General features: G+C 53.4%; 2 protein-coding genes across 2 annotated transcripts in view; both read right to left on the reverse strand.

Annotated features, from left to right (window-relative positions):
* VAMP5 (vesicle associated membrane protein 5) overlaps positions 1-23,175 on the reverse strand; it is a 229,925-nt gene that overhangs the window by 160,379 nt on the left and 46,371 nt on the right. The window lies entirely within an intron of this gene.
* On the reverse strand, positions 1,181-17,719 carry SH2D6 (SH2 domain containing 6). The gene is made up of 17 exons (XM_050753162.1): positions 17,506-17,719; positions 16,693-16,795; positions 8,251-8,441; positions 7,613-7,726; positions 6,842-6,938; positions 6,686-6,711; positions 6,283-6,317; positions 5,857-5,927; positions 5,638-5,752; positions 5,023-5,081; positions 4,307-4,367; positions 3,489-3,511; positions 2,943-3,059; positions 2,729-2,839; positions 2,354-2,437; positions 2,027-2,185; positions 1,181-1,382 (listed from the first exon to the last, which is right to left on the reverse strand). Exons 5-17 carry the CDS (start codon positions 6,842-6,844, stop codon positions 1,266-1,268), a joined length of 981 nt encoding a protein of 326 aa, XP_050609119.1. The 5' UTR covers positions 6,845-6,938; positions 7,613-7,726; positions 8,251-8,441; positions 16,693-16,795; positions 17,506-17,719; the 3' UTR covers positions 1,181-1,265.

Consider the following 23,175-nt stretch of genomic DNA (forward strand, 5'->3'; position numbering starts at 1 on the left):
CTCCCGGCCCTGCCAGAGCCCAGGGTCGCAGGGCAAGCAGGGCCAGCAGGCCCGGGGGTGCGGAGTGGGATGAGGGTCCGGGCCCTCGGTGCCAGCCTGAGCGCGAGGCAGCCGCAGAGCCGCCCTTTGTTTCGCGGCGCTTGCGGCTTCTGCGGAGTCACGGTCACATGGAGCTTCCGGCACGGGGTGTTCCGGGCGCCACGCCAGGGCCCGAGACGCCCCCGCCCCGTGGCCTGCCCTGCGCCGCCCGACGCCCTCGCCCGCCTGCAGGCCGCCGGCCACCCGGAGCTCCCTGGGCTTCGGGGTCCGCGCCCTGTCCCAAGCTCCGCCTGACCGCCTGGGGACCTGGAGCGCCCCTCCACCTCCCACCGTCCCCCAAGCTCTCGCCTGCCCTGCCGTCCTGTCTTCTCTGAGCGTCACTGTTCAGCTTTCCCTAGCTTTGACCCTAGACTGGAGCATCAGATCGGGGCCCACTGTCTCGCCTCCTCTAGACAACACCAAGCTCTCAAAATGAGGCTCATCACTCCCCTGGGAGCACTGTACCTAAGTAGGTGTTGGAGGAGTAGGTAATGGACTCCATTCTCCTCATTTAATAGGGTGTCAGACAGCACTGAGCCTCCCTCCCTTCCCCACTCCAACTCCCACAAATCAAAACAAAAATCAGCCACTCGGCCTGGCCTCCACCGACACAGAGCATCTGAAAGTAAAAGCCTCAATCTGGGGTAGAAACGACTGGCCTTTTCCGCCCGGTCCTGGCTCCTGCATCTCCATAACTCCAGGCTAGTCTGCCCTGTGACACTTGAGAACCGTGGGGCCTCCCTCGTGCAGGCCACCTCTGCTTCCTTTAGCAGATTCAATAATTTATTCAACAATTTTTTCTTATTTATTGAAAGCAAACTTGTACAAGGCAGGCCAGTCCCTCTCAGGGTGCCCTAGGCCCCCAAGTAGATGTGAGAGGTCACCATGGTTCCTTCATCCAGGACTTAGTGAACTGGGCAGACACCTGCATTCCTGGAGGCTGGGAAGAGGGTGTCAGTCTTGGAGAGGCAACAGAGAAGGCAGTGTGAAGCTCTAGGTGAGCACGGGGTGGGGACTCCAGGACCCGTCCCTGGGTTTCCAGGCAGCCTTTCCCCATTAAAGCTGCTTGCAGGCACTGGGAAAGGCTAGGGTGAGGAGGGGTGGGAAAGGAGAGAGGAAGATAGCCCAAGATTGGGCGGGGCAAGAAGCAAACTGGGGCCAAAGGCCGTGTGTACCTCACTGTGGCCTCAAGGCTTGGTGGGGAAGAGCAGGCAGGTGAGTTCCCGGCTGCCGCTGTGTCTGTCCACAAGGGGCAGAGGGTGCCGCATGAAGTGCTGGACCATGGTGGCCACGGAGGAAAAGAGCTGGCCAGGGAGGCAGAGCATCTGTGAGTCCCATGAGCCTCATGCTGGGAGCAACTTCCTGAGGCAACTATGGGACTCTGGCAAAGGGACTTTTGACATTTTTCTAGATATCTTCCTTCCTGTTTGCCCCATGCCGCCCCACTGCCATTTTGCTGCCCCGTTCCAGGCCTCAGACAACTTTCCTGCTGCTGCACCCATGGGCACGCCGCTGGCCAGACTCCTATGTCCAAGGCTAGATCAAACTGACCCTAGGGCACGCCTCTGCCCTGGTACTCCAGCGTGGGGAGTGGTGTGATGGGTGTGTCTAGTTTGCATCCTGGCAAATGCTGGGTGCAATGTTGAGTCCTCAGGGGAAGTAGATGAGAGTCTGAAGATCCTGGACTCCACCCTCCTCCCAGCTGGGTTCATTAAAGGCACAAAGGCCCCTACCTCGACCCTATGCAGACTGAGTCATGGCAGGAGGGGCACCTCCCCCACCAGAGGGCCAGGTGTCTGGGAAGGAGTTCAGGGCTCTGGGCTCTGTCATTTCTGCCTACCCCAGAAAGATACAAAATGAGGGTTTTTCCCGAGACAAATGCTCTTGGCTGGGCCCGGGATACTGCTCTGCTGTCCCTCCTTAGGCCCCTGCCTCCTCCAGCTCCCACCTCCTCATGGTTCCTGCCCTCCCGGCCCAGGGCATAGTGGCGTCCACCATCCAGCCGCCGGATGGGAATGTTGAAGACCCGGCCGCAGAGCAGTACTGCCAGGGTGAAGGGCTGGGAGCCATGAGGCCCTGAGCTGGGGCGCACGGTGTAGGCCCCATCCTGTGGAGGAGACCCCAGCCATCAACCTCATCTTCCAATGGGCCTCCCACTGCCCTGAGCCATCATGAGGCCAGAACCCTCCGGCTCTCCTGCTCCCCACTGCTCTGCCAGCTACAGCTTGTGAGCGGAAGGGGTTTCGGAGAAGACCCAGGGTCCATGGCTGCCCACCTTTTGTAAGCGAAGCAGGGCACTCTCAACAGCATGGCGGTCACAATTCCCTGAGTACCAAGGCTGAGCCAGCAGGTCACTGTCCTGTGCATACACACAGCCACTCAGAGACGTGCCAGGGCACTCGATCCGGCATGGGGAGCCGAGGACGCAGGGTGCAGTTATTTGCATTCCCATCGCCTTTGTTCAACTGAGTCCCCCGCAGGCAGAAAAAAGAGGTGTCCCTGTCTGGGGCACGGCGGGGTGCCGCACATGTGTGTTCAATATGTGTTCTCACGGTGGTGCATCCTTCAGCCCAAGAGGGTTCCTGGGGGAGGACTCTCAGGCTCTGCTCCCGGAACCCCTCCCTACAGCCTGCTCCCAGCCCCTCCTCACCTCAGCAGTGGAGGCGCTCCCAACTGGGGCTACAGAGGGAAAAGACGATTTCCTTCCTGCTAGAAGAAGGAGATTATTGAGCTGGGGTGGGGTGGGGGTGGGCAAAGGTGGCTTCTAGTGGACAGCTGCGGGGGCAGGGGGTAGAAGGAGGCGTGCATGGGCATGAGGTGTGCATGGCAAGGGAAGCAGATGGAGCCAGGAGAGAGTGTTGTGCTGCGGGCAGCTGAGGGACTCCGGCAGGAGGGATCTGGAGCTGAGGGAGGGGCTCACCTGCATCGGGCTCACATTCCAAGTAGAGGTCCTCATCAGGTTTCTTTGGAGGGCCTAGCACCTAAGGTAGGGAGGGGTGTGTGGGACCATGGGTTTAACCAGTCCTGGGGTTCCATTAAGGAGTAGGGGTTTTGGGGGAGGAGCCATCGATTTGGAGGGGTGGCAGGCACCTCACTCCCTCCTCACATGGTGATCCTTTCTGGGAGCCAGCTTGAATGATTACGATTTCTCCTCTGTCCAAGAGGGGGCATCCCACTAGCACCTTCCCCTTCAGAGGTGCCCATGGGCCCCAGCTCTCAGAGACTGTGAGGAGGAGCCCTGGGCAGCACCCTCAGGACAGATGGCTCATTGCCTGCCAGGGGCAGGGGCCCTGCTCTGGGCCTTTTCCCTTGGTTTCAGGGATATTTCTCCTCTCTAGCCCCCCACCCCACCCCTGCGGTTTCCTAACCAGAACCCTGGAAAGTGAGGCGGAGATGGAGGGGCTGCTCACCACTCTGGACGATGCACCCTGCTCTGGAAGGAAAAGGAGAGAACCACCTGTCACACAGGGCAGGGAGCAGAAAGGAATTCAGTGGGACTGAGGCTGAAAGAACAGAGACTCCTTAGGGCGCCTCTGAGGAGGGCATCTCAGAGCCAGCTTTGAAACCCCATGAGAAAGCTTTTCTCATCCCCTAGTAGTTCTCTGCACAGCCCTATGGTATCGCCTGTCCTGACCTCCCAGCAAACTTGCCAGGCCTGGCTCCAAAGACTTTGGACTGTTCAAAAAATCATAGCAGCCGGGCACAGTGGCTCATGCCTGTAATTCCCAGCACTTTGGGAGGCCAAGGCAGGCAGATCACTTGAGGTCAGGAGTTCGACGCCAGCCTGGCCAACATGGTGAAATCCCATCTCTACTAAAAATACAAAAATTAGCCAGAAATCACTTGAACCCGGGAGGCAGAGATTGCAGTGAGCCAAGATCATGCCACTGCACTGCAGTCTGGGTAACAGAGCGAGACTCCGACTCAAAAAAAAAAAAAAAAAAAATCAGAGCAGCTGAGCCAAAAAAAAAAGAGCAGACTGCTTCTGTGGGATCTTAGGCACAGCATTTCGTATCTCTGGGCCGCAGTCTCCTCATTCATTTCATTAGAGACACCGCCGCCTGCCTGCCTACCTTAGAGGATTGGTAGGTATAAAGGGGCACAGCCAAGGGAGTGCCATGAAAGGGCAGGGTATGAGACCCATGTCAAGCAAGCACAGCTCTACTCCGTGGTGGGAGGACTCCCTGTCCCAGGGTGGAGCCACAGGAAGAGAGGACATCACCATTACCTCGCCTCCCGAAGACAGGTCTCTGCTTCCTGGCCACCGGCAGGCTCGCTGCTGCCGTCAGCTGTGGGCACTGTGGGGCCCGTGAGGGCGGATGAGGGAAGGAAACTGAGGCACCAGTTTCCTTCCAGGAGGGCAAGGATGGGGCAGGATAGGATGGGATGGGACCACTTGTATCTGTGTAGCTTTAAAAAATGTACAAAAGGGATGACTCTTCTCTTTGCTTCTACCCTGTGGCTCTTTCTTTGTTGTGAATCGCTCCCTGCTTTTTACAAAAATTCCAGTGAAATGTATGATAAAGGTGGTAGCTTTCAAAATCCATAAAGTCCCACTGGGATAAAGGTGAGACTGGGAGCTGGCAGTGACTGGCAGCTGAGGAAGGGATTTCTTCACTCTAGAGATGGGGAGGGGTCCTCAGGTACCAGAATCCAAGGGGAGGGCAGCTGAGCCCCTCCCCTGCCCCTCAGACAGATGAGAAGGGCACTGTGGGGGAAGCTGAAGGGGAGGGTGGAAGGACCAGGTCAGGCCAGCTGGAGGAGTGACTGACAGCGGCAAGGCTCTGGCTTCTCATGCATCTGGCATCTGATTTTTCAGGGGCCTCTTGAATGCAAATGTGGGGGAATCTTGCAAATGAGATGCCTCTAAGATTCACTCACTGGGAAATGGCAGCCTGGGGTGGGGCGAGTGGGGAAGGAGGGACTTCTGGGGAGGCCTCTCACCATGCTGGGCTGAGGCAGGGGTGGCGATGGCTTTGACGGACCCAGGGGGCCAGAGTGATCTGGAAAAGACCGCATGTGTTGTGAGTTGGTGGGTTCCTCCCAGGTAGGTTCCCATTTTCCTCCTGCCCCCCCCAACACCAGCCTCCATTTCCTCCTCCTTCCCTCACTCCCCTTGTTCATTGGCTTCCTGACAGCCCAGTCTCCATGGCAACTGGAGGCGGGCAATTTCCCTGCCCCCACCTGGCCGAGGAGCTGAGCAGTGGGAGTGGGATGCCAGCGGCAGCCGGGGCTCTCCCAGCACCCCCGCCCTTGGCCTGAAGAAGTGTTGGGATCTCAGAAGGGGAATGCCAGGCCCCCGCTGTTGCCCTGGTTACACCACTCCTCCTCTTCCCTTCCCACTCTTCTTCCTCCCTCCCCTCCTCCCTCCCTCAGTTCCTTCATCTCTCTCTCTCCCTGCCTAACCAAGAGGCCCTGGTGACTGCCAGCTGAGGCCTCCCTTGCTGCCTCAGTGCGGGGAGGGGAGGAGAGGCAAGGCTTATGCCCTCTTGTCTTGTGGGGACCCTCCTGCCCTGCCCAAGCACCTGGTCTCCCTGCCTCCCACCTCCCAGCCCTCACCCAGGTACAAGGAGTCCTCCTCAGTGCCAGGAAGGTGGGCAGGGGCTAGACTGAGGGGCAGAGCCTCACAGGGCGGCAGCTCGTACTTATTCTCCTCCTCGTCCTCCTCCTGGGCCTGGAGGAAGGGATGCTCAGCACAGCAGGAATGGAGGGGAGAGGATGTTCAGGGCAGGCTCTAGCAGCTGCTTCCCCCACCCCAACCTCAGTAGCCAGACTCACCTTGTGTCTCCAAGTCCCTGGGGCAGGCAGAAAGGAAGGGCTGGGAGCATCTTCTCTCCAACCTGGGGAGTCTGGACAGACAGGCTGGCCTCACCTCCTCCCTGCCCACCTTTCCCCAGTATAGTAAACCACCCACCCTTGACAGCTTCAGTGCTTCAACTCAAAGAAACCACTCATCACAGGTATTTCCAATGCTGTCGCAGGGCCACTGAGGTAGGCAGTTTGGAAACAAGGGGCCCTTCCACCAATGCCCATTCCCTGTCCCCCGCACCCTTGATTCTGGCCAAGACAGATGGGAGAGCTAGGCCCCTGTGACTCAGCAGTGCTGGGCTCTGGGAGGCTGGAGGTGTGCAGAGTCACTCTGGGGGGACCTGACTTGCAAGGGATCCCAGTCTGTTGGGCCCCCCGACCCACTGTGTCACTTACCTACACATCTGGGGGGTGGGAGCGGTGGCCACAGCCTGCAAGCACATTCTAGTCAACTCTGCCCAAGGGGCCCTTGAGTTTGCATGAGACAGACGCTGTGTTGTGGAACATTCACATCCATGACAATGTGACTGACAGAGGCCCTGGGAGCAGGGCAGCAGAGGAGGAGGCTGGGGGCAGAGCTGGTGCCAGTGGGCGCATAACTGCATGAGTTGGTGCCCTGGGAAAGCCGGGAGTCAGGGAGCCCTAGTGCTGACAGGAAGTGGAGGCGTGTGAATGGTCTCCCTGGGCAGAGAGGAGCCAGGCAGAGTCAGCACAGCTCCTGGGATGGCTGTGCCCAGGAGAGGAGGGGTAGAGAGAGACAAGACGGGAAGGCAGGGGAGAGAGGAGCCCCAGTACTCACCGGGGCCTGCTCCCACTGCGCTTGTCCTGGAAAGAGCCAGGGTGGAGAGTAGAGGGGTCAGTGCAGCCGGGATGCCTCTCCGTGGCGGGGTCCTGGGCCTCCTGGGTGGGCAGGTTTGTGTACCTGGGGCTGTCCCATCCTGGGACCACATCTTACCATGGCAGAGGCAGAGAAGCTTTGCCTCCCTGGAGCCCAGGATCTGCCACAAATGGCCTGGGGACAAGGGCTCCATTGTTCCCATCATTTGCATCTCCTAAACACCAGGAAGGTAGATCTGCTGTGGCCTCCAACCCCAGACCAGCTTCATCCAGGACACTCCCAAAGCCCAACCCCAGGTCTCTGAGCCTCCCCAAGGCGGGCCTCCCCCGTCTGTGGTCTCCAGCCCCTCTGCCCAACAAGAGGAAGAGTTAAGCTGGACCAGGGTTCTCAGGCTTCCTTCAGCTTTCTGATCAGTGTCACCTTTCTCAACTCATAGACAACATTATGTTATCTGGCAGATCCAATTAAAAACAGCAGGCTGGCCTTGCAGACACTTTTCTTAAACGCTTTACTGCTGTTGTCATTTGCTGGTGAGTGGTAACCAATGATTAAGGAAATGAAGGTGAGGGAGGCGCTTAGAAAGAGGCTCTCATATTTAGTGTGGCAGCTTCATTTTTTGATGGATGTATTTATCCATTCAGTGGGTATTTATTGAACATCCACTGTCTGCCAGAGACTGTTCCAGGCATTGAAGATGCCATAGGAAAACGAAGCAGGCAGGCATTACGTGTGTTTCCTCATTGGATTCTCACAGTAACGTCATGCTGCAAGTACTGGTTTTATCCCTGCTTTTCAAATGAGGAAACTGAGTGTATTAGTCAGCTCGGGCTGCCATAACCAAAACCCACAAACTATGTGGCTTAAGCAACAGAAATATCATTTTCTCACTGTTCTGGAGCTAGAAGTCCAAGATCAAGGTGCCATAAGGGTTGGTTTGTGATGCGGCCTCTCTTCTTGGCTTGTAAACAGCTGCTTTCTCTCTGTCCTCACATGACCTCTTGTCTGTGCACGCGCAGAGAGAGGCGGTTCTGGTAACTCTTCTTCTTATGAAGACACCCACACTCTCAGTTTAGGGCCCCACCCCCATGACCTTATTTATTTTTAATGACCTCCCTAAAGACCCTATCTCTAAATAGTCACATGGGGGGTTAGGATTTTAGCATATGAATTTTAAGGGAACACAATTCAGTCATAACACTGAGGCTCTGAGAAGTTGAATAGCTTTCCTGAGGTCATGCAGTTAGCAAGTGTTGGAAATGGGATTCAACCTGAGCTCTGCCTGCCTCAGAGCCTGTGCCCTAAAAGCTAAGCATCCTGTACCTCACCAGGATTGGGTCTGGACACTCCTTTCCTACGATGGAATTAGCAGTGCTAATTGTGACCTTCCTTAAGGAGCTTATGACTTCCAGGGGCTCTGTTACCTGAGTGAACTTTGGAACTCTGACTTTCCGAGAAGGGTCGCGATAAAAATGAGGGCCGGGGCCTGGTGTCTGACTGTTTAAGTAAGGGAATGAGGAAACACAGACCCCGATCAGGAATGATGACACGAGGACTTCTAAGGCCCTGGAGCTTTCTGGTGCTTATTATTTCGGTGGCATCCTGGTTGTTGGTGCAAAGGAGAAATAAGCCCATGTACTTGCATCTTTGGAGGCCGCCAGGCTGGGGGCACTGGAGAGACACCCAGGGATGGAGGGGAAGACCAGACAATTCCTGGGACCTGCAGGCAAAAGGGCATCCAAGAAACCAAGAAGAGTCATTGGGGTGGCTTCACGGGGGGCCCATTTGGTACAAAGGGAAAAACGGAAAAAACAAGAAGAACAAATCCTCACCCAGAATTGGTTCTACTGGGTCTATTCTTTGTCCTCCACTCCCAGCTGACCTTTCTTCCACATTTAAACCATAAGGCAGGGGGCAATTTCCCTCACCCAAGGGGGCCTCATTTGGAATCAGGGTCAGTAGGAGGTTCTGGACACCACCCCACTGTAAACCTCAGCCTGAGCGAGTTTCCCAGTGCATGCTGCCCTCCCTCTAGCCACCTCCCTTCTCTGCTCAGGGCTTTGCATAGGCAAATGCCAGGGCTTGGGTGAGTGAAAGGGCCCCAGGCAGAGGGCAGAGTCCATGCCATCTGGGTGGGGCACTGGCCTGGGCAGATCTGGGAGAAGGGAAAGGAAAGAGGCCTGCCTCTGTGGCCTCATGTCGTCACACAGGCAGATTGGGATATCCTCTTTATCCATCTTTGGCATGGAATTGCTCTGTACACACCATAGATATTCCCTGGGATGAATTCCTGGAAGCACACTTGCTAGAAATTCACATTTTGAAGGTATAATGCCCCATTGTCCGGCAGCACCTGAGTGCCTGTTTTATGGTCCTTCCACAGCACAAAGTGATTCTCCAAATTTTTCAGGTCTCAGCTACTGAGAACAGGCCATGGGCCCAAGGCAGTCTAAATCCACCCTCAGAAAACACACAGCCTAGTTTAGAAAAAACTCAAATGGATTTCTCCCCTGCTCTCACACAACAGCAATCAACACAGAGCAGACTTCTGTGACCAAACGTGGTGGCAGGGTGGGCAGTTCTCCCCACCACCCAGTGAGCAATCAGCTCTGCAGCAGACACAGCGGGGTGTCCTCCAATCCACTTCCAATACTACCTACCTGGAGACAGAGTCAGAGCCCACAGGTTGAGGGCTCAGTCCCCAACAGGTCCATCCTGCCACCTCAGACACCAGGCACAAGTCTGGGCCTCCAGAACTTCTGACCAACTGGCTTCAAGCTGGGGTTCCCACAACCTCTTCTTTGGGTTTGATTAATTTGCTGGAGCAGCAGCTCACAGAATTCAGAGAAACACTTACTTATGTTTACTGGTTTATTACGAAGGATATTGCAGAGGATGCAGATGAAGAGATGCATAGGGCAGAAATAGTGGGAACGGGTGTGGAGGCTCCGTGCCCTCTCCGGGCACACCACACTCCAGGAGCCTCCACATGGTCGGCTATGCAGAAGCTCTCTGAACCAGGCCTCTTGGGTTTTTATGGAAGATTCATGCCTACAGCATTCCTTCCCCCAGCGTATGAGGCAGGACCCTCTCTGGAATTAGGGTCACACAATCACAAAGGTGGAGGAAGATTAGAGCCCAGCCTTGGGCAGGTGAAAGGAGGACAGGACAAGGCCAGAGAGATTCTGTTTCCTGAGGCCTGCTCCTGAAGCCTAACACAGCCAACATCATAACCAAAGGCTCTAAACAGAGCTGTGGGAGTTATGAGCCTGGAACCGTGGACAAAAACCTACATATGGAAGAAATACTCAAGGTCATTTTTGCCAGCAGACAGAGCAGATGGCGAAGTGTAGCCGGGACCCCTGGTGTGAGTGGAGTGGGATCCATTGCAAGGAGGAGGATGGAGGTGGCTCTGAGGACCTGCAGGGGGACAGGTAAGCAGGCTGTGGTCAGAGGTCTCAGAGGTGGGAGAACACAGCATGTGGAGGAAGAGCCACGGAGATGTGGGTGGCTGGGCTCACCAAGAACAGAAGGGGACAGCTGCCATCCTTTTTGGCTGCTAAACATACCCTACATTTGGGGAGTTCTCCACCTCATGAATCCTCGTTTCCAATTGCAGAAGCCAGGTGAGGCCTTCCCAACCTCCCCTTGCCACTGAGGTGCAGGCTGTGCCAGCCAGAGGCCCCATGCCAGACTCTGAATCTGTAGCAGGCACCAAGACGAAGGCACCCTGGGAGGGTGGTGACAGCCAAATCCTGTTTCCAGAGGCTTAGGGGGGTGAGCCCTTAGCGCCACCACCCAGGGCCCAAATCAGTGGCATTGGCAAACAGTGGTGTCAGTGCCCAGGATGGCTCTGTCAGGCTGGCTTGGCTGTGACCTTTGGGACATTATTCCTGGCTAACTCTCTGGCCCTGCTGGAGATACTATGAGCTACAGAATAGTTTTAATAAATTATTTTCCAGCCTAAACTAGCTAGAGTCTGTTTCTCTTACTTTCAGTTAAGAACTTTAATCCAGCCAGGCGTGGTGGCTCATGCTTGTAATCCCAACACTTTGGGAGGCTGAAGCGGGTGGATCACCTGAGGTCAGGAGTTTGAAACCAGTCTGGCCAACATGGTGAAACCCTGTCTCTACTAAAGAAATACAAAAAAATTAGCCAGGCATTGTGGCGGACACATGTAATCCCAGCTCTCAGGAGGTTGAGGCAGGAGAATAGCTTGAACCTGGGAGGCAGAGGTTGCAGTAAGCCAAGATTGTGCCACTGCACTCAAGGCTGGGCAGTAAGAGTGAAACTCCATCTCAAAAAAAAAAAAAAAGAACTTTAATCTGGGGATGAAACCTCAGAGTCAGTGGGACCACCAAATGGATGCCAAGAAATCCAAACAGTGAACCCAGGTATGGGTGTCTCCTGGGAAGGTGGAACCAGAAAAAACTAAGTGTGATAGCGTTATACCTGTATAGTCTTGAGACTATTTATTTATTTATTTTGAGATGGAGTCTCGCTCTGTTGCCCAGGCTGGAGTGCAGTGGCATGATCTCGGCTCACTGCAACCTCCACCTCCCAGGTTCAAGCGATTCTCCTTTTTCAGCCTCCCAAGTAGCTGGGACTACAGGCACGCGTCACCATGCCTGGCTAATTTTTGTATGTTTAGTAGAGACGGGGTTTCACTATGTTGGCCAGGCTGGTCTCAAACTTCTGACCTTGTGATCCACCTGCCTCGGCCTCCCAAAGTGCTGGGATTACAGGTGTAAGCCACCGTGCCCAGACAGGACTATTTATTTTTAGAGATAGGGTCTCACCCTGTCACCCAGGCTGGAGTGCAGTGGCACCACCATAGACCACTGCAGCCTCAAACTCATGCCTCAAGTTTAGGTTAGGACTCAAGTGATCCTCCAGCCTCAGCCTCCCAAGCAGCTAGGACTACATGCTCACACCACCAGGCCCAGCTAATTTTTAAACATTTTTTGTAGACATGAAGTCTTGCTATGTGGCCCAGGATGGTCTCAAACTCCTGGCCTCAAGTGATCCTCCTGCCTCAGCCTCCCAAAGTGTTGGGATTATAGGTGTGACCTACTGTGCCACACCATTAATTATTTTTATAATTTAAAAAAATCAATATAGAGAGAAAGAAAAAGAAGGGAGGAAGGGCCGGGCGCGGTGGCTCAAGCCTGTAATCTCAGCACTTTGGGAGGCCGAGACGGGCGGATCACAAGGTCAGGAGATCGAGACCATCCTGGCTAACACGGCGAAACCCCGTCTCTACTAAAAACACAAAAAATTAGCCGGGCGAGGTGGCGGCGCCTGTGGTCCCAGCTACTCAGGAGGCTGAGACAGGAGAATGGCGGGAACCCGGGAGGCGGAGCTTGCAGTGAGCTGAGATCCGGCCACTGCACTCCAGCCTGGGCGACAAAGCGAGACTCCGTCTCAAAAAAAAAAAAAAAAAAAAAAAAAAAAGAAGGGAGGAAGGGAAAGACGGAGGGAGATGTGATCTGGACTTCAAATATGAGGAAGCACAGGAAGACAGAGACACCAGGGGAAGGTAGGGCCAGGGAGCAGGAGGCCAGGCCAGTGGGAGGTTATGTGGGGGCCAGTACGGGAAAGCCAGGTTTCCATTCTTGAGGGGAGTGGAAGAGAGGTACTGATGACACAAGGATTCCTCTCCAAGCAGAGTGGGAACCCACAAAGGCAAGTGGAGTTTAGGTGGGGTAGAAAGGAAAGAACTTTCTGAACATGAGGTTAGGGCCAAGTGTGTGGGGAGAGGTCTGTCCCTGAGGAAATAGGGGGACGTGGTGGGGCAGGGAGCTGCATGTGGAGGAGCCCCCATGAGGGCAAGGGGCCTTGAGTCCTCAGGACATTTTTGCCAGAGCAGGTGCTCAGGTTAGAGGCCCAAGACGTTCCTGGTGGAAGGGCCTACAGCCAACTAAACTCTGTGGTTGGGTTCACATCAAAGCCAGGGGCAATCCTGGTGGACAGCAGTTTGCAGTATGGAGGGAAGGGGCTGTCCTGGGCCAATGGATGATGGGGCTGGCTTCGCACAAGCTGGCAGAGGCCCCTCTTCCTCCCTCGCCTGCTGCTGTCACAGGCCTGCTGACTCAGCTGACTCTGGGGACAGCTGTGATGGGCAATGAAGGGCTGACAGAGCGAGGGACAGATGGCTCCCTAGAAGAGGCCTCTGCCCCATCCCTCCCTGGTGCACAATCATTTCTTGCCGCAGTTTCAGAGCTTTGTGAGAGACTATCCCTCTGTCTCCCCTGGCAGTGGGTAGAAAGTCTGGTGTGTAGTTTGTTGGCCAGGCACAGTGGCTCACGCCTGTAACCCCAGCACTTTGGGAGGTCAAGGCAGGTGGATCCACTGAGGTCAAGAGTTCGAGACCAGGCCGGCCAACGTGGTAAAACCCCGTCTCTACTAAAAATATAAAAAATCAACCGGGCGTGGTAGCACACACCTATAATCCCAGTTACACAGGAGGCTTAGACAGGAGAATCGCTTGAACCTGGGAGGTGGGGGTTGCAGTGAACCAACATTGTGCCATTGCACTCCAGCCTGGGCAACAGAGTGAGACTCGTCTCAAAAAAAAAAAAAAAAAAAAAAAAAAAAAAAAAACCCCAGCCGGGTGCAGTGGCTCATGCCTGTAATCCCAGCACTTTGAGAGGCCAAGGCCAGCGGATCATCTGAGGTCAGGAGTTCGAGACCCGCCTGGCCAACATGGTGAAACCCTGTCTCTACTAAAAATACAAAAATTAGCCAGTTGTGGTGGCACGTGCCTGTAATCTTAGCTACTAGGGAGGCTAAGGCAGGAGAACTGCTTGAACCTGGGAGGCAGAGGTTGCAGTGAGCTGAGATCGCACTATTGCACTCCAGCCTGGGTGACAAGAGCGAAACACCGTCTCAAAACAAAACAAACAAGCAAGCAAACAAACAAAAGTCTGGTGTGTAGTTTGTCTGTTTTTCCGGAGGACATTCCACTAGTTCTGCTCAGGTTCTCCAAGGGTTAGGCTCAGGGCTGAAAGTTGAGGTCGGCTTTCCCCAGCCTCTAGGGTAGTGTCTGAGCCAGAAGCACCCTTTTCCCTCTGTCCCACTCACCTGTCCTGCCCTGCCCTGTTCCGGAATCTTTGCTCATAGTAGCTCTGGTCATGTCACAGCTCTGCCTAAAACCCTTGAGTGACTCCTCATGGCTCCTTGAACAGAGACCAAATGCTTCTTGATGCCTGGAAAGATCAGGCCCCTCATACCTCCCCAGTCCCAGTCCCTCCATTGTTTCCCAGGGACTTCCTCACATTCACCTTCTCTCTCTGCTCTTCCAACATGACTGAGGCCCAGGCAGACCATTCTGCTTCCTGTTGACTTAAGGAACTTTTAGTTAAATTTCTAGATATTTACTCAATTCTTACGGAATATGACAAAGAGAGAGAGCATTCTTTTTTATTTTTTAAATTTAAAAACAGATATGGGGTCTCACTATGTTTTTCAGGCTCGTCTTGAACTTTTGGGCTCAAGCAATCCACCCGCCTCAGCCTCCCAAAGTCTTGGAATCACAGGCTTAAACCACTGCACTCGGCCAAGAGGGCATTCTTAATATGCAGCAAAACAATAAAAAGAAAAGAAAAGAAAAGAAAAGAAAGAAAGAAAGAAAGAAAGGACTCTTCTATACGTATATCATACTTCAAAAACTGTTGCCCCCAAAATGGCAATATCTTCTTCACAGATGTCCCCGTCTCCCAGAGCCCAGCCCTCTCCCCTCCACCTCGGCTCTTTATCCTGCACTCAGTCACAGTCTCTTTAGCTGTCCAGTTTCTGCCCCCAAGAGAGCCCAGGAGGTGACCAAGTGCACAGGAAACCCGGGTGAGGCTGGTTGTGGGGGAGAGTGGTTGCAAACACAGTGTGACATGGTTTCTTTCCACCCTTTCTAATCTCCACCAGGCCCTTCTTATCTGGTGTGTACACTTGCTATTCCTCCTCTGAAACATCCTGGCCCCTTTCCTCCCTCCTCCTGCAGGCCCTAGCTCAGGTGACCCTTCCTCAGCAGCAGGGGTCCCAGACCAGGGCAGTCCCCTACCCCACTCTCTGAGCTCCCACCATAATTAAACCTACAGGTTTATTTCGCAGCTAGACTATAAACTCCCACACTTGACTACGCGCTATGTAAATGGGCAGCCACTGTGTCTGCCAAGTTCACGGCCAAATTCCAAGTGCCGGGCCCACAGCCTGGCACACAGCAGGCTCTCAATCAATATTTGTTGTAGCTGCTATTCAAATCTTACTCATTCTTTACAGGTTGCGCAAAGCCTGCCTCTCTGCAAACATCTTTGGTCTCTCCTCTCTGAAAGGCCTGTGTCTTGCCCATTTCCTGTCCATATGTCATCGACTACCAGGCCTAGGCTGAGGCACAATCCCCCGAGGTCCCGGCTGTGTTTATCTCCTGAAAACCCTTTTCCCCAGTGCAGACGGATCACCAAGGACTCCCTCACACTCACCTTCTCTGGTTCTCTGGATACCTCTGGCCGACCTTCCCCACCCCACTGGGTCCTTTCCTCTATTTGCCTTCCTTAGCGGGAGCAGCCATCGTCTGTTCCTCCCCTACCCTCTCCCTCCTCCACCAAATGTAACATGGCCCTGCTTAGGCTTCCTTCTTCAGCACAGAGCCCGGGAGCCAAGCTTCTCCTGTTCCCAGCCACTCTTCTACCCTCCCCTTTAGGAGAGACTGGACATGGTGTCTCCCCGACATCTCCAACCCCACCTCCTTCCTTGATGGTCCTGGAGGGTCCTGAGATCACCCCCCCTCCCTTTTACCAACAGAAAAGCCGAGGCCAAAGAAGAATGGATGTTGGCCAAGGCCATACGATGTACACAGCGCCAAAGCCACAGTCCCCTCACCCCCTCCCGGGCCACTGTGGGGACCTGCGCAGTCATGCCATGGGAGAGGGCGACCCCTGGTGGCGAGGAGGGGCATGGCAGCCTGGCGCTCATTTCCTGGGCCCAGAGGCTGACGGTGGAAGAGGCAAGGCCTGGAGGACCAGGCTTTAGTCATCAGGAAGGTAAATAAAGGCAAGGCCCGTGGAGTGAAAGAACCCAACTTTTGCTGGGCTTTGCCCTTCCTTAGCCACATTCCCTGTAATGACCTAACAATACTGCTCTGTGACTTTAACTGTACCCTGCTGATTTGCTGATTGGATCTTTAGGGGGCAGGAATGGGCATTAAACGGCTTTTGGCACACTGCGTGTCCCAAGGGTCATTACTGACTTGGGGGTCTGGTGCTAAGCCTTGGAATGCAGAAGCTCACATTCTGATAATAAGATTTCTAATAATAAGAGAATGGGCTCAGGCCAGGTGCAGTGGCTCATGCCTGTAATCCCAGCACTTTGGGAGGCTGAAGTGGGCTGGTCACCTAAGGTCAGGAGTTCGAGACCAGCCTGGCCAACATGGTGAAACCCCATCTCTACTAAAAATACAAAATTTAGCCAGGCATGGTGGTGTGCATCTATAATTCCATAATCTCAGCTATTTGGGAGGCTGAGGCAGGAAAACCACTTAAGCTAGGCAGCAGAGGTTGCAGTGGACCGAGATTGCACCACTGCACTTCAGCCTGGGCGACAGAGCGAGACTCCGTCTCAAAAAAAAAGAGAGAATGCACTCTTATTAAAGAGTCCAGGGGCTTAGTCAATAGCTGTCTCCAAGTTTCTATGGTACCTATCTCTCGTCTCTAGGGGCAGAAGAGCTACTCAACAAAAGGCTGATTGTTGTAACAGAAACACTCAGAAAACCGAACCTTTGAGAACTTCCCAAGCAGAAATGGGCATGCTTAGAGACCACTCGACCAGTTAATATGAACCCCACATCTGCTATCAAGAGAGTCTGGGCAATCTACTTTGAATATCCCTTCTGGAGCTGTTTCTAGGTTGTTTAGAGATTAAATGAAGTATTTCTAGGAAGTAGGTCGCCTAGACCTAATCACACAAGAATGACATCTCACCGACACACAAGGTCATGGCTAAACCTTCATTGACTAAGTATTTTCCTCCTTCCTTGATGATCCAGGATGTAGCAGTATATGCCGAGATCAGGAAGTGTAAAAGCTGAAAATGGAGTTGGAGACAGAAAGTCCAATGAGTTGCTGGCCACTGTGGTGTCACTGCTCCCGATACAGGTGTAACCTGAGTCTCCCACTTGGGAGCCAGAAATCAGCTGAGAAGAGGCCTCTGGAAAGAGGCCGCCCTGGCCCAGGAGGGTGGATGAAGTAGGGCCTCAGCACAGCTCATCCCACCGAGCAGGCCGGACCCTGAGTTCCTGGCTTGCACTGAAGGGTCTGGGTAAGTCCCTTCTGTAGCGCCTCAGAAGCTCCTTGGGCAACCTGGGAAGTTAGGACAAGAGTTCTGACTTTTGACCCTGAGGTGTGAGGAGAGTGCTTTGAGAGAGAGCATGGTGAATGCGAGTGACCTGGTTATTACCTCCGGGCAGCCTCCTAACCTCACCTTGACTCTGCCATGCAAAATTGATGCCTGGGCGCAGGGCGCCGACGATGGTCAGATACCGCGGCCTGAACACCCTGGAACCTACATCCCTGACTTGGAGGACCCAGGCCTTCCGGGGGCTTCTCCATGAGTCCTGCAGGCCACACAGGGACCCTAACGGACCTAGTTCAGTCTCAGGGTCTGGGCTGCTCCTACCTCCAGGAATGGGAGTTTGCTCTAGGCGATGGAGGAAGGGTTCAGGAGGCCACTCTGCGTCCCTACTAGCTTGTGGGCCCAACCCCCTACCCACCATCTTCTTCTCCCACGGCCCCAACCTCGTAGGGAGGACACGGCGGGGCTCAGGTTCGCAGAGAAGGAGGGCTCGGACCAGCGACTCCAGAGCAGAGCGGCGCGTGCAGGGGTGGGGAGCTGGGTTTGTGAGAAGAGAAGGCCATCTCCTCCCCAGCAGGAGAGCCTCCACCCAGCCACCGGAACCCCACCCTGCCTGGTACAATCTTTGCGTCCGGATCAGCACCCAAGGCCCCGCCCCACGTCCCGCTGCCTGCCGGGATTTGTAGTTTGTAGGGGTACGGACAGAACGCGCGGGCGCGCGCAAGTGTGTGTGTGTGTGTGTGTGTGTGTGTGTGTGTGTGTGTGTGTGTGTGTGTGTGTATGTGCGCGCGTGCGTGCGTGCGTGTGTGTGACTGTGTGTGTCCGGGTGGGGGGGGTCTGTTGTGTTCCCGTCGCGCGCGTGTGTGTGTGTGTGTGACTGTGTGTGTCCGGGGGGGGGTTTGTTGTGCTCCCCGTCGCGCGCGAGCGTGTGTGTGTGACCGTGTGTGTGAGAGACTGTGTGTGTGTGTCCGGTCTGTTGTGGTTCTCGAGTCCCCGAAGGCCTTCCGGACCTGGGCTCAGCAAAGGCACCGCAGGCCGCAACTTCCGAGACCCCGCCCCGCGGCCCACTGTCTGCTGGGATTTGTAGTTCGTAGGGTTCTAGGGCCCTGGCCGGGCGTGCCCCTCTCCTGAGTCCTCGTTTTTCTCGTGAGCCCTGGATCTGGACAGTGGGCCCGGCGCAAGGCCCGCGACTCCTGCTGGGCTCCCAGTGGCACTTTCTGCCGATCCTGAGATGTACCCGCCACGCCTGCGGGACTAACCTCTAGGTGGGCAAACTGAGGCACAAAGAGGGGCGCGCTCTGGCCTGAGTCGGCCCTCTTGTGAGAATTTGGACTGAGAGACCCAGCCCAGGCCTGGCAGGCAAGGCTGGGCCAGGCGAGGTCCTGGGCCCTTTCGATGTAAGAGTGTGCAATCAGTAGTGTTTCACAATAATGAACAGGCCTGCCCAGGACTGGCTGTGCATTTAGCACTGGTTACCACAGGCTTGACGGATCAAATTTTTATTTGGCACCACTACAGAGGGGAGCCCAGGGAGGGAGGAAGTCTCTTGTGACCAGGAAAACCTATGGTCCACCCTGGCCTTCAACTCTCCTTTAATGATAAAAATAAACCGAGTTTGGGAGGGGGTGAGGAGGGTGTTTTGTGAACTGTAAAGTCCATAGTATGAGTGAGGTGTTACTATCATCAGGATCAGACCTCAAAGCACTGGAGAAAAGGTCTGGGCCTTCAAGAGCCTCGCCTTAAAAGGGAGGGTATGGCCGGGCGCAGTGGCTCACGCCTGTAATCCTAGCATTTTGGGAGGCCGAGACGGGCAGACCACCTGACATCAGGGGTTCAAGACCAGCCTAGCCAACATGTCGAAACCCCATCTCTACTAAAAATACAAAAACTATCCGGGAGTGGTGGCACATGCCTATAATCCCAGCTACTTGGGAGGCTGAGGCAGGAGAATCGCTTGAACCCAGGAGGCAGAGGTTGCAGTGAGCTGAGATTGTGTGATTTTGTCACTACCCTCCAGCCTGGGTTACACAGTGAGACTCTGTCTCAAAAAAAAAAAAAAAAAAAAAAAAAAAGGAAAAGGGAAGGTACACTTACTATAGTTATGTAAGAAATCCCCTTTGGGAGAAGCTGGGTGATCGGATTTCCCTAGACCTTTTTAATTTTTTTAAGTGGGGTGCAGATGGGTCAGGAAACTCAAAGGTTACAGAGCCCTTTCACTTTTTGTTTGCTTGTTGACAATTTTATTGAGATATAATATACCATATAATTCACCCATTTAAAGTGTACAATTCAGTGTTTTAGTATGTTCAGAGTTGTGTAACCATTATCATAATCTAATTTTGGAACACTTCATCATCCCCAAAATAAACCTGTACCCATTAGCAGTCCCTTCCCCAGCCCCCTCCATCCTCTTCAGCCCTAGGCAACCACTAATCTACTTTCTATAGATTTGGCTTTTGTGAACATTTCATATAAATGGAACCATACGGTATGTGGTCTTTTGTAACTGGCTTCTTTCACTTAGCAACATGTTTTCAAAATTCATCTAGGTTGCAGCATCTACCAGTACTCAGTACTGTTTCTGCAACTTTTTGTAAGTCTATAATTATTTTGAAATATATTTTTTTAAGCAAGGTATCTAGAGCAAGAGCTGAGACCAGACGAGGTGGCTCAGGCCTATAATCGCAGCACTTTGGGAGACTGAGGTCTCCTGAGGTCTCCTGGATCACTTGAGGTCAGGAGTTTAAGACCAGCCTGGCCAACATCGTGAAATCCCGTCTCTACTAAAAATACAAAAAATTACCCAGGCGTGGTGGCACATGCCTGTGATCCCAGCTGCCTCGGAAGGCTGCGGCAGGAGAATTACTTGAACTCAGGAGACTGAGTTTGCAGTGAGCCGAGATGGTGCCACTGCACTCCAGCCTGGGCGACAGAGCCAGAGTGTGTCTCAAATAAATAAATAAATAAATAAATAAATAAATAAATAAAGAGCTGAGCTAGCTCTTTGCTCTTTGCATGTGAAAGGACTCACAGCTGGCGCCAGCATGCAGTGATAGTGGGGAGGGCATGGACTCCCACAACGTGGCTTCCCACCCATCCTCTACCGCTTACTAAGTGGGACCTAGAACAAGTGATTTTGACCTACTTTATCTCTGTTTCCTCGTCTGTCAAAGAAGGATAATAAGAGGATCCATGTTAGAGAGTAAATGCGAGGATTAAATGAGAAAATCATATTGAGGATAGCTCCTGGCATATAGTGGCAGCACTCAGTAGTGTTAGCTGTTATGGTGTTGAGTACCCAGTGTGACGCTGGCTGTACGGGGGTAAACCTGTCTTCTGGGGGGACTAGTCCTCCCATCCCAGGCACCTGGTGCCCTCCCCAGACCACTCATGCTGTACTGGACAGTCCCACTTTCCCAAGAAGTCACAAGGAATTCCAGCATGTCACTGTTCTGGTTGCCCCTGAGCACCTACCAGTGATTTAAGAAAAGGCAAAACCAAAGTTTTGGTTTTGAGCTTTATTCGGAAAATATGGCCACCCAGACCCCTGGCCATTCCCCAGGGCCTGTGAGGTGATCCAGAAAAATTCATTTGCAAATCAAATTTAATGGCTAGAAGCATCCCGAATCAATGTCTTCAAAGGAATATTTGGGGCAGGTGAGGTGCCTCACACCTATAATCCCAACACTTTGGGAGGCCGAGGAAGGAGGATCACCTGAGATCAGGAGTTCAAGACTAGCCTGGCCAAAATGATGAAACCCCGTCTCTACTAAAAATACAAAAAAATTAGCCGGGCATAGTGGCGTGTGCCTGTAGTCCCAGCTAATCAGGAGGCTGAGGCAGGAGAATCACTTGAACTGGGGAGGGGAACATTGCAGTGAGCTGAGATTGTGCCATTGCACTCTAGCTTGGGCGACGAGAGTGAGACTCCATCTCAAAAAAAGAAAAAAAAAACCACGAATATTTGGGGGAATTTTGATGCTGGAATTAAGCATTGCAAAAGATCCCTGTCAGTCCCCCGTGATGAGGAAATGCAACTGCTCAGCCTGAGCTGTGCCTCTGGGTTGGAATTAGAGGAGCCAGAAGGGACCCTTCGAGTCTAGTGCTTTCATTCACAGATGGGAAACTGAGGCCCAGAGAGGGCCACATGGCATGGTAGTTAGAAGACAGGTCAGGAACTTGCTAGGAAGAATCTTGCAATTTCAGAACTTCTCAGCACTGGAAATGAGTCCATACCCCGAGATTACGGACACAGAAGCAGAAAGCTGATTGTCCTGGACATCCCCAGACCTTGGCCAGAGCCCAAGCAGCCAAGCCTGGAAGCCAGTGTCCAATGCTTCTCTCTCCTGGTTTTCTTCAGCCGGATGTTCATCCTAGAAGTAGGAGTTTATTAATAATGGTAATGGTACCTTGCATTGTCCAGGCCTTCATTCTTTTTGCAGATCCTCCCAGCTGGGCACAGTGGCTCACTCCTGTAATGCCAGCACTTTGGGAGGCCGAGGCAGAAGGATCACTTGAGCTCAGGAGTTCAAGGCTGCAGTGAGCTATGATCATGCCACTGCACTCCAGAGCCTAGGTGACAGAGTGAGACCCTGTCCAAAAAAAAAGAAAGAAAGAAAGAAAAAAAAAAGCAGCCTCTCATTGAATCCTCACAACCTTCCAAGGTAAGAGGATGGGGGCTTCTGTTGTTGTTTCACAGATAAGGAATCTGTGGCTAGGAAGTCTTAAGGGATTATCCCAAGGCAACAGAATCTGGGCAGTATTAGAATGTGGGGGTTTTGCTGTCTGATCTGTTAATACATTCAGTAAAATTTTTTTTGAGTGCCTATTACCTGCTGGGTGCTATGCAGGGTGCTGAGGTTGCAGGGATGACTTGACATGGTACCCGGCTAGAGGTGCTAACATTGTGGTGGAGGAGGCACCTGTGGTACACCATAAAACATGGTGGGGAGGGAACTTGCCAGTGTGATAGAAGTGTTTTATATCTTGGTAAGGATGTGGGTTACATAGGTGTTGCATCTGTCAAAACTCATTTAAATCTACACATGATTTGTGCATTTCACTATAAATTTGACCTAAACAAAACAAAACTGCATGCTCTGGGAGGACTATTGAACGACCTTGGAGAGACCCAGTTGTCTGGAAGCAGGCCGGGCTGCCCATGGATCCAAGTCCACTTTTGCTATCGGGTATGCCTGAGAAGTGTTCCATGGGGGTGTAGATGCAGGTGGCCCAGTGGCTTGATGTCCAGAATACCTGGGGAGCCTGAGGTGGGAGTTTCAGAGGAGGGATATTTAAGCTGAGTCTGCAGAGTGAGCAGAATTGGTCAAAGAAAGGCAGATAGTAGGCAGAGGGAGATGGTTTCTGTGCACTCCTTGCTGGAGTGTGCTTGTCTGAGGACACCCAGAGAGCAAGATTGTTTCCTTACCCCAGGCCCCACCCGTGGGCTTCAGAAAAACTCATTCTGGTTGGGATTTCTGAAGCTGCCTCCCAGAAAATGATCTTACCACTGTGTCACGAGGCCATGGCCTGACCCTCATGCTCTTTGTCAACTGACATCTCTCATGGGTTGGCTATGTCACATTCAGGAGCCAAAGCAGAAGTGTAGACCCTTCGCTGTCCAACACATTTCCAGAAGGCCAGGCCTCCTGGTGCAGACACTGGTTGGCCTGTTTTCCTCTGAATAAAGAAGAGAAGGATCGGGTGTTGCAGGTCAGATCAGCCTGGGTTAGAATCCTGGTTCAGCAGTTGGGTGCAGTGGCTCGTGCCTGTAATGCCAGCACTTTGGGAGGCCAAAGCGGGAGGATCGCTTGAGCCCAGGAGTTTGAGACCAGCCTGGGCAAGAGAGTGAGACCCAGTCTCTCCAAAAAAAAAAAAAAGAAGAAGAAGTTAGCTGGGCGTTGGTTACACATGCCTGCAGTCCCAGCTACTCAGGAGGCTGAGGCTGGAGGATTGCTTGAGCCTGGGAGGTTGAGGCTGTAGTGAGCCATGATCACACCACCGCATTCCAGGTCCCGCGACAGGTGAGACCCTGTCTCAAAAAAAAAAAAAAAAAAAAAAAAAAAAAAAAAAAATCTGGTTCTGCTACTGAACTAGCAGTGTGACACTGTGGA

The sequence above is a fragment of the Macaca thibetana genome, chromosome 13, assembly GCF_024542745.1.
Source record: "Macaca thibetana thibetana isolate TM-01 chromosome 13, ASM2454274v1, whole genome shotgun sequence".
In the NCBI taxonomy this organism is placed as follows: domain Eukaryota; kingdom Metazoa; phylum Chordata; class Mammalia; order Primates; family Cercopithecidae; genus Macaca; species Macaca thibetana.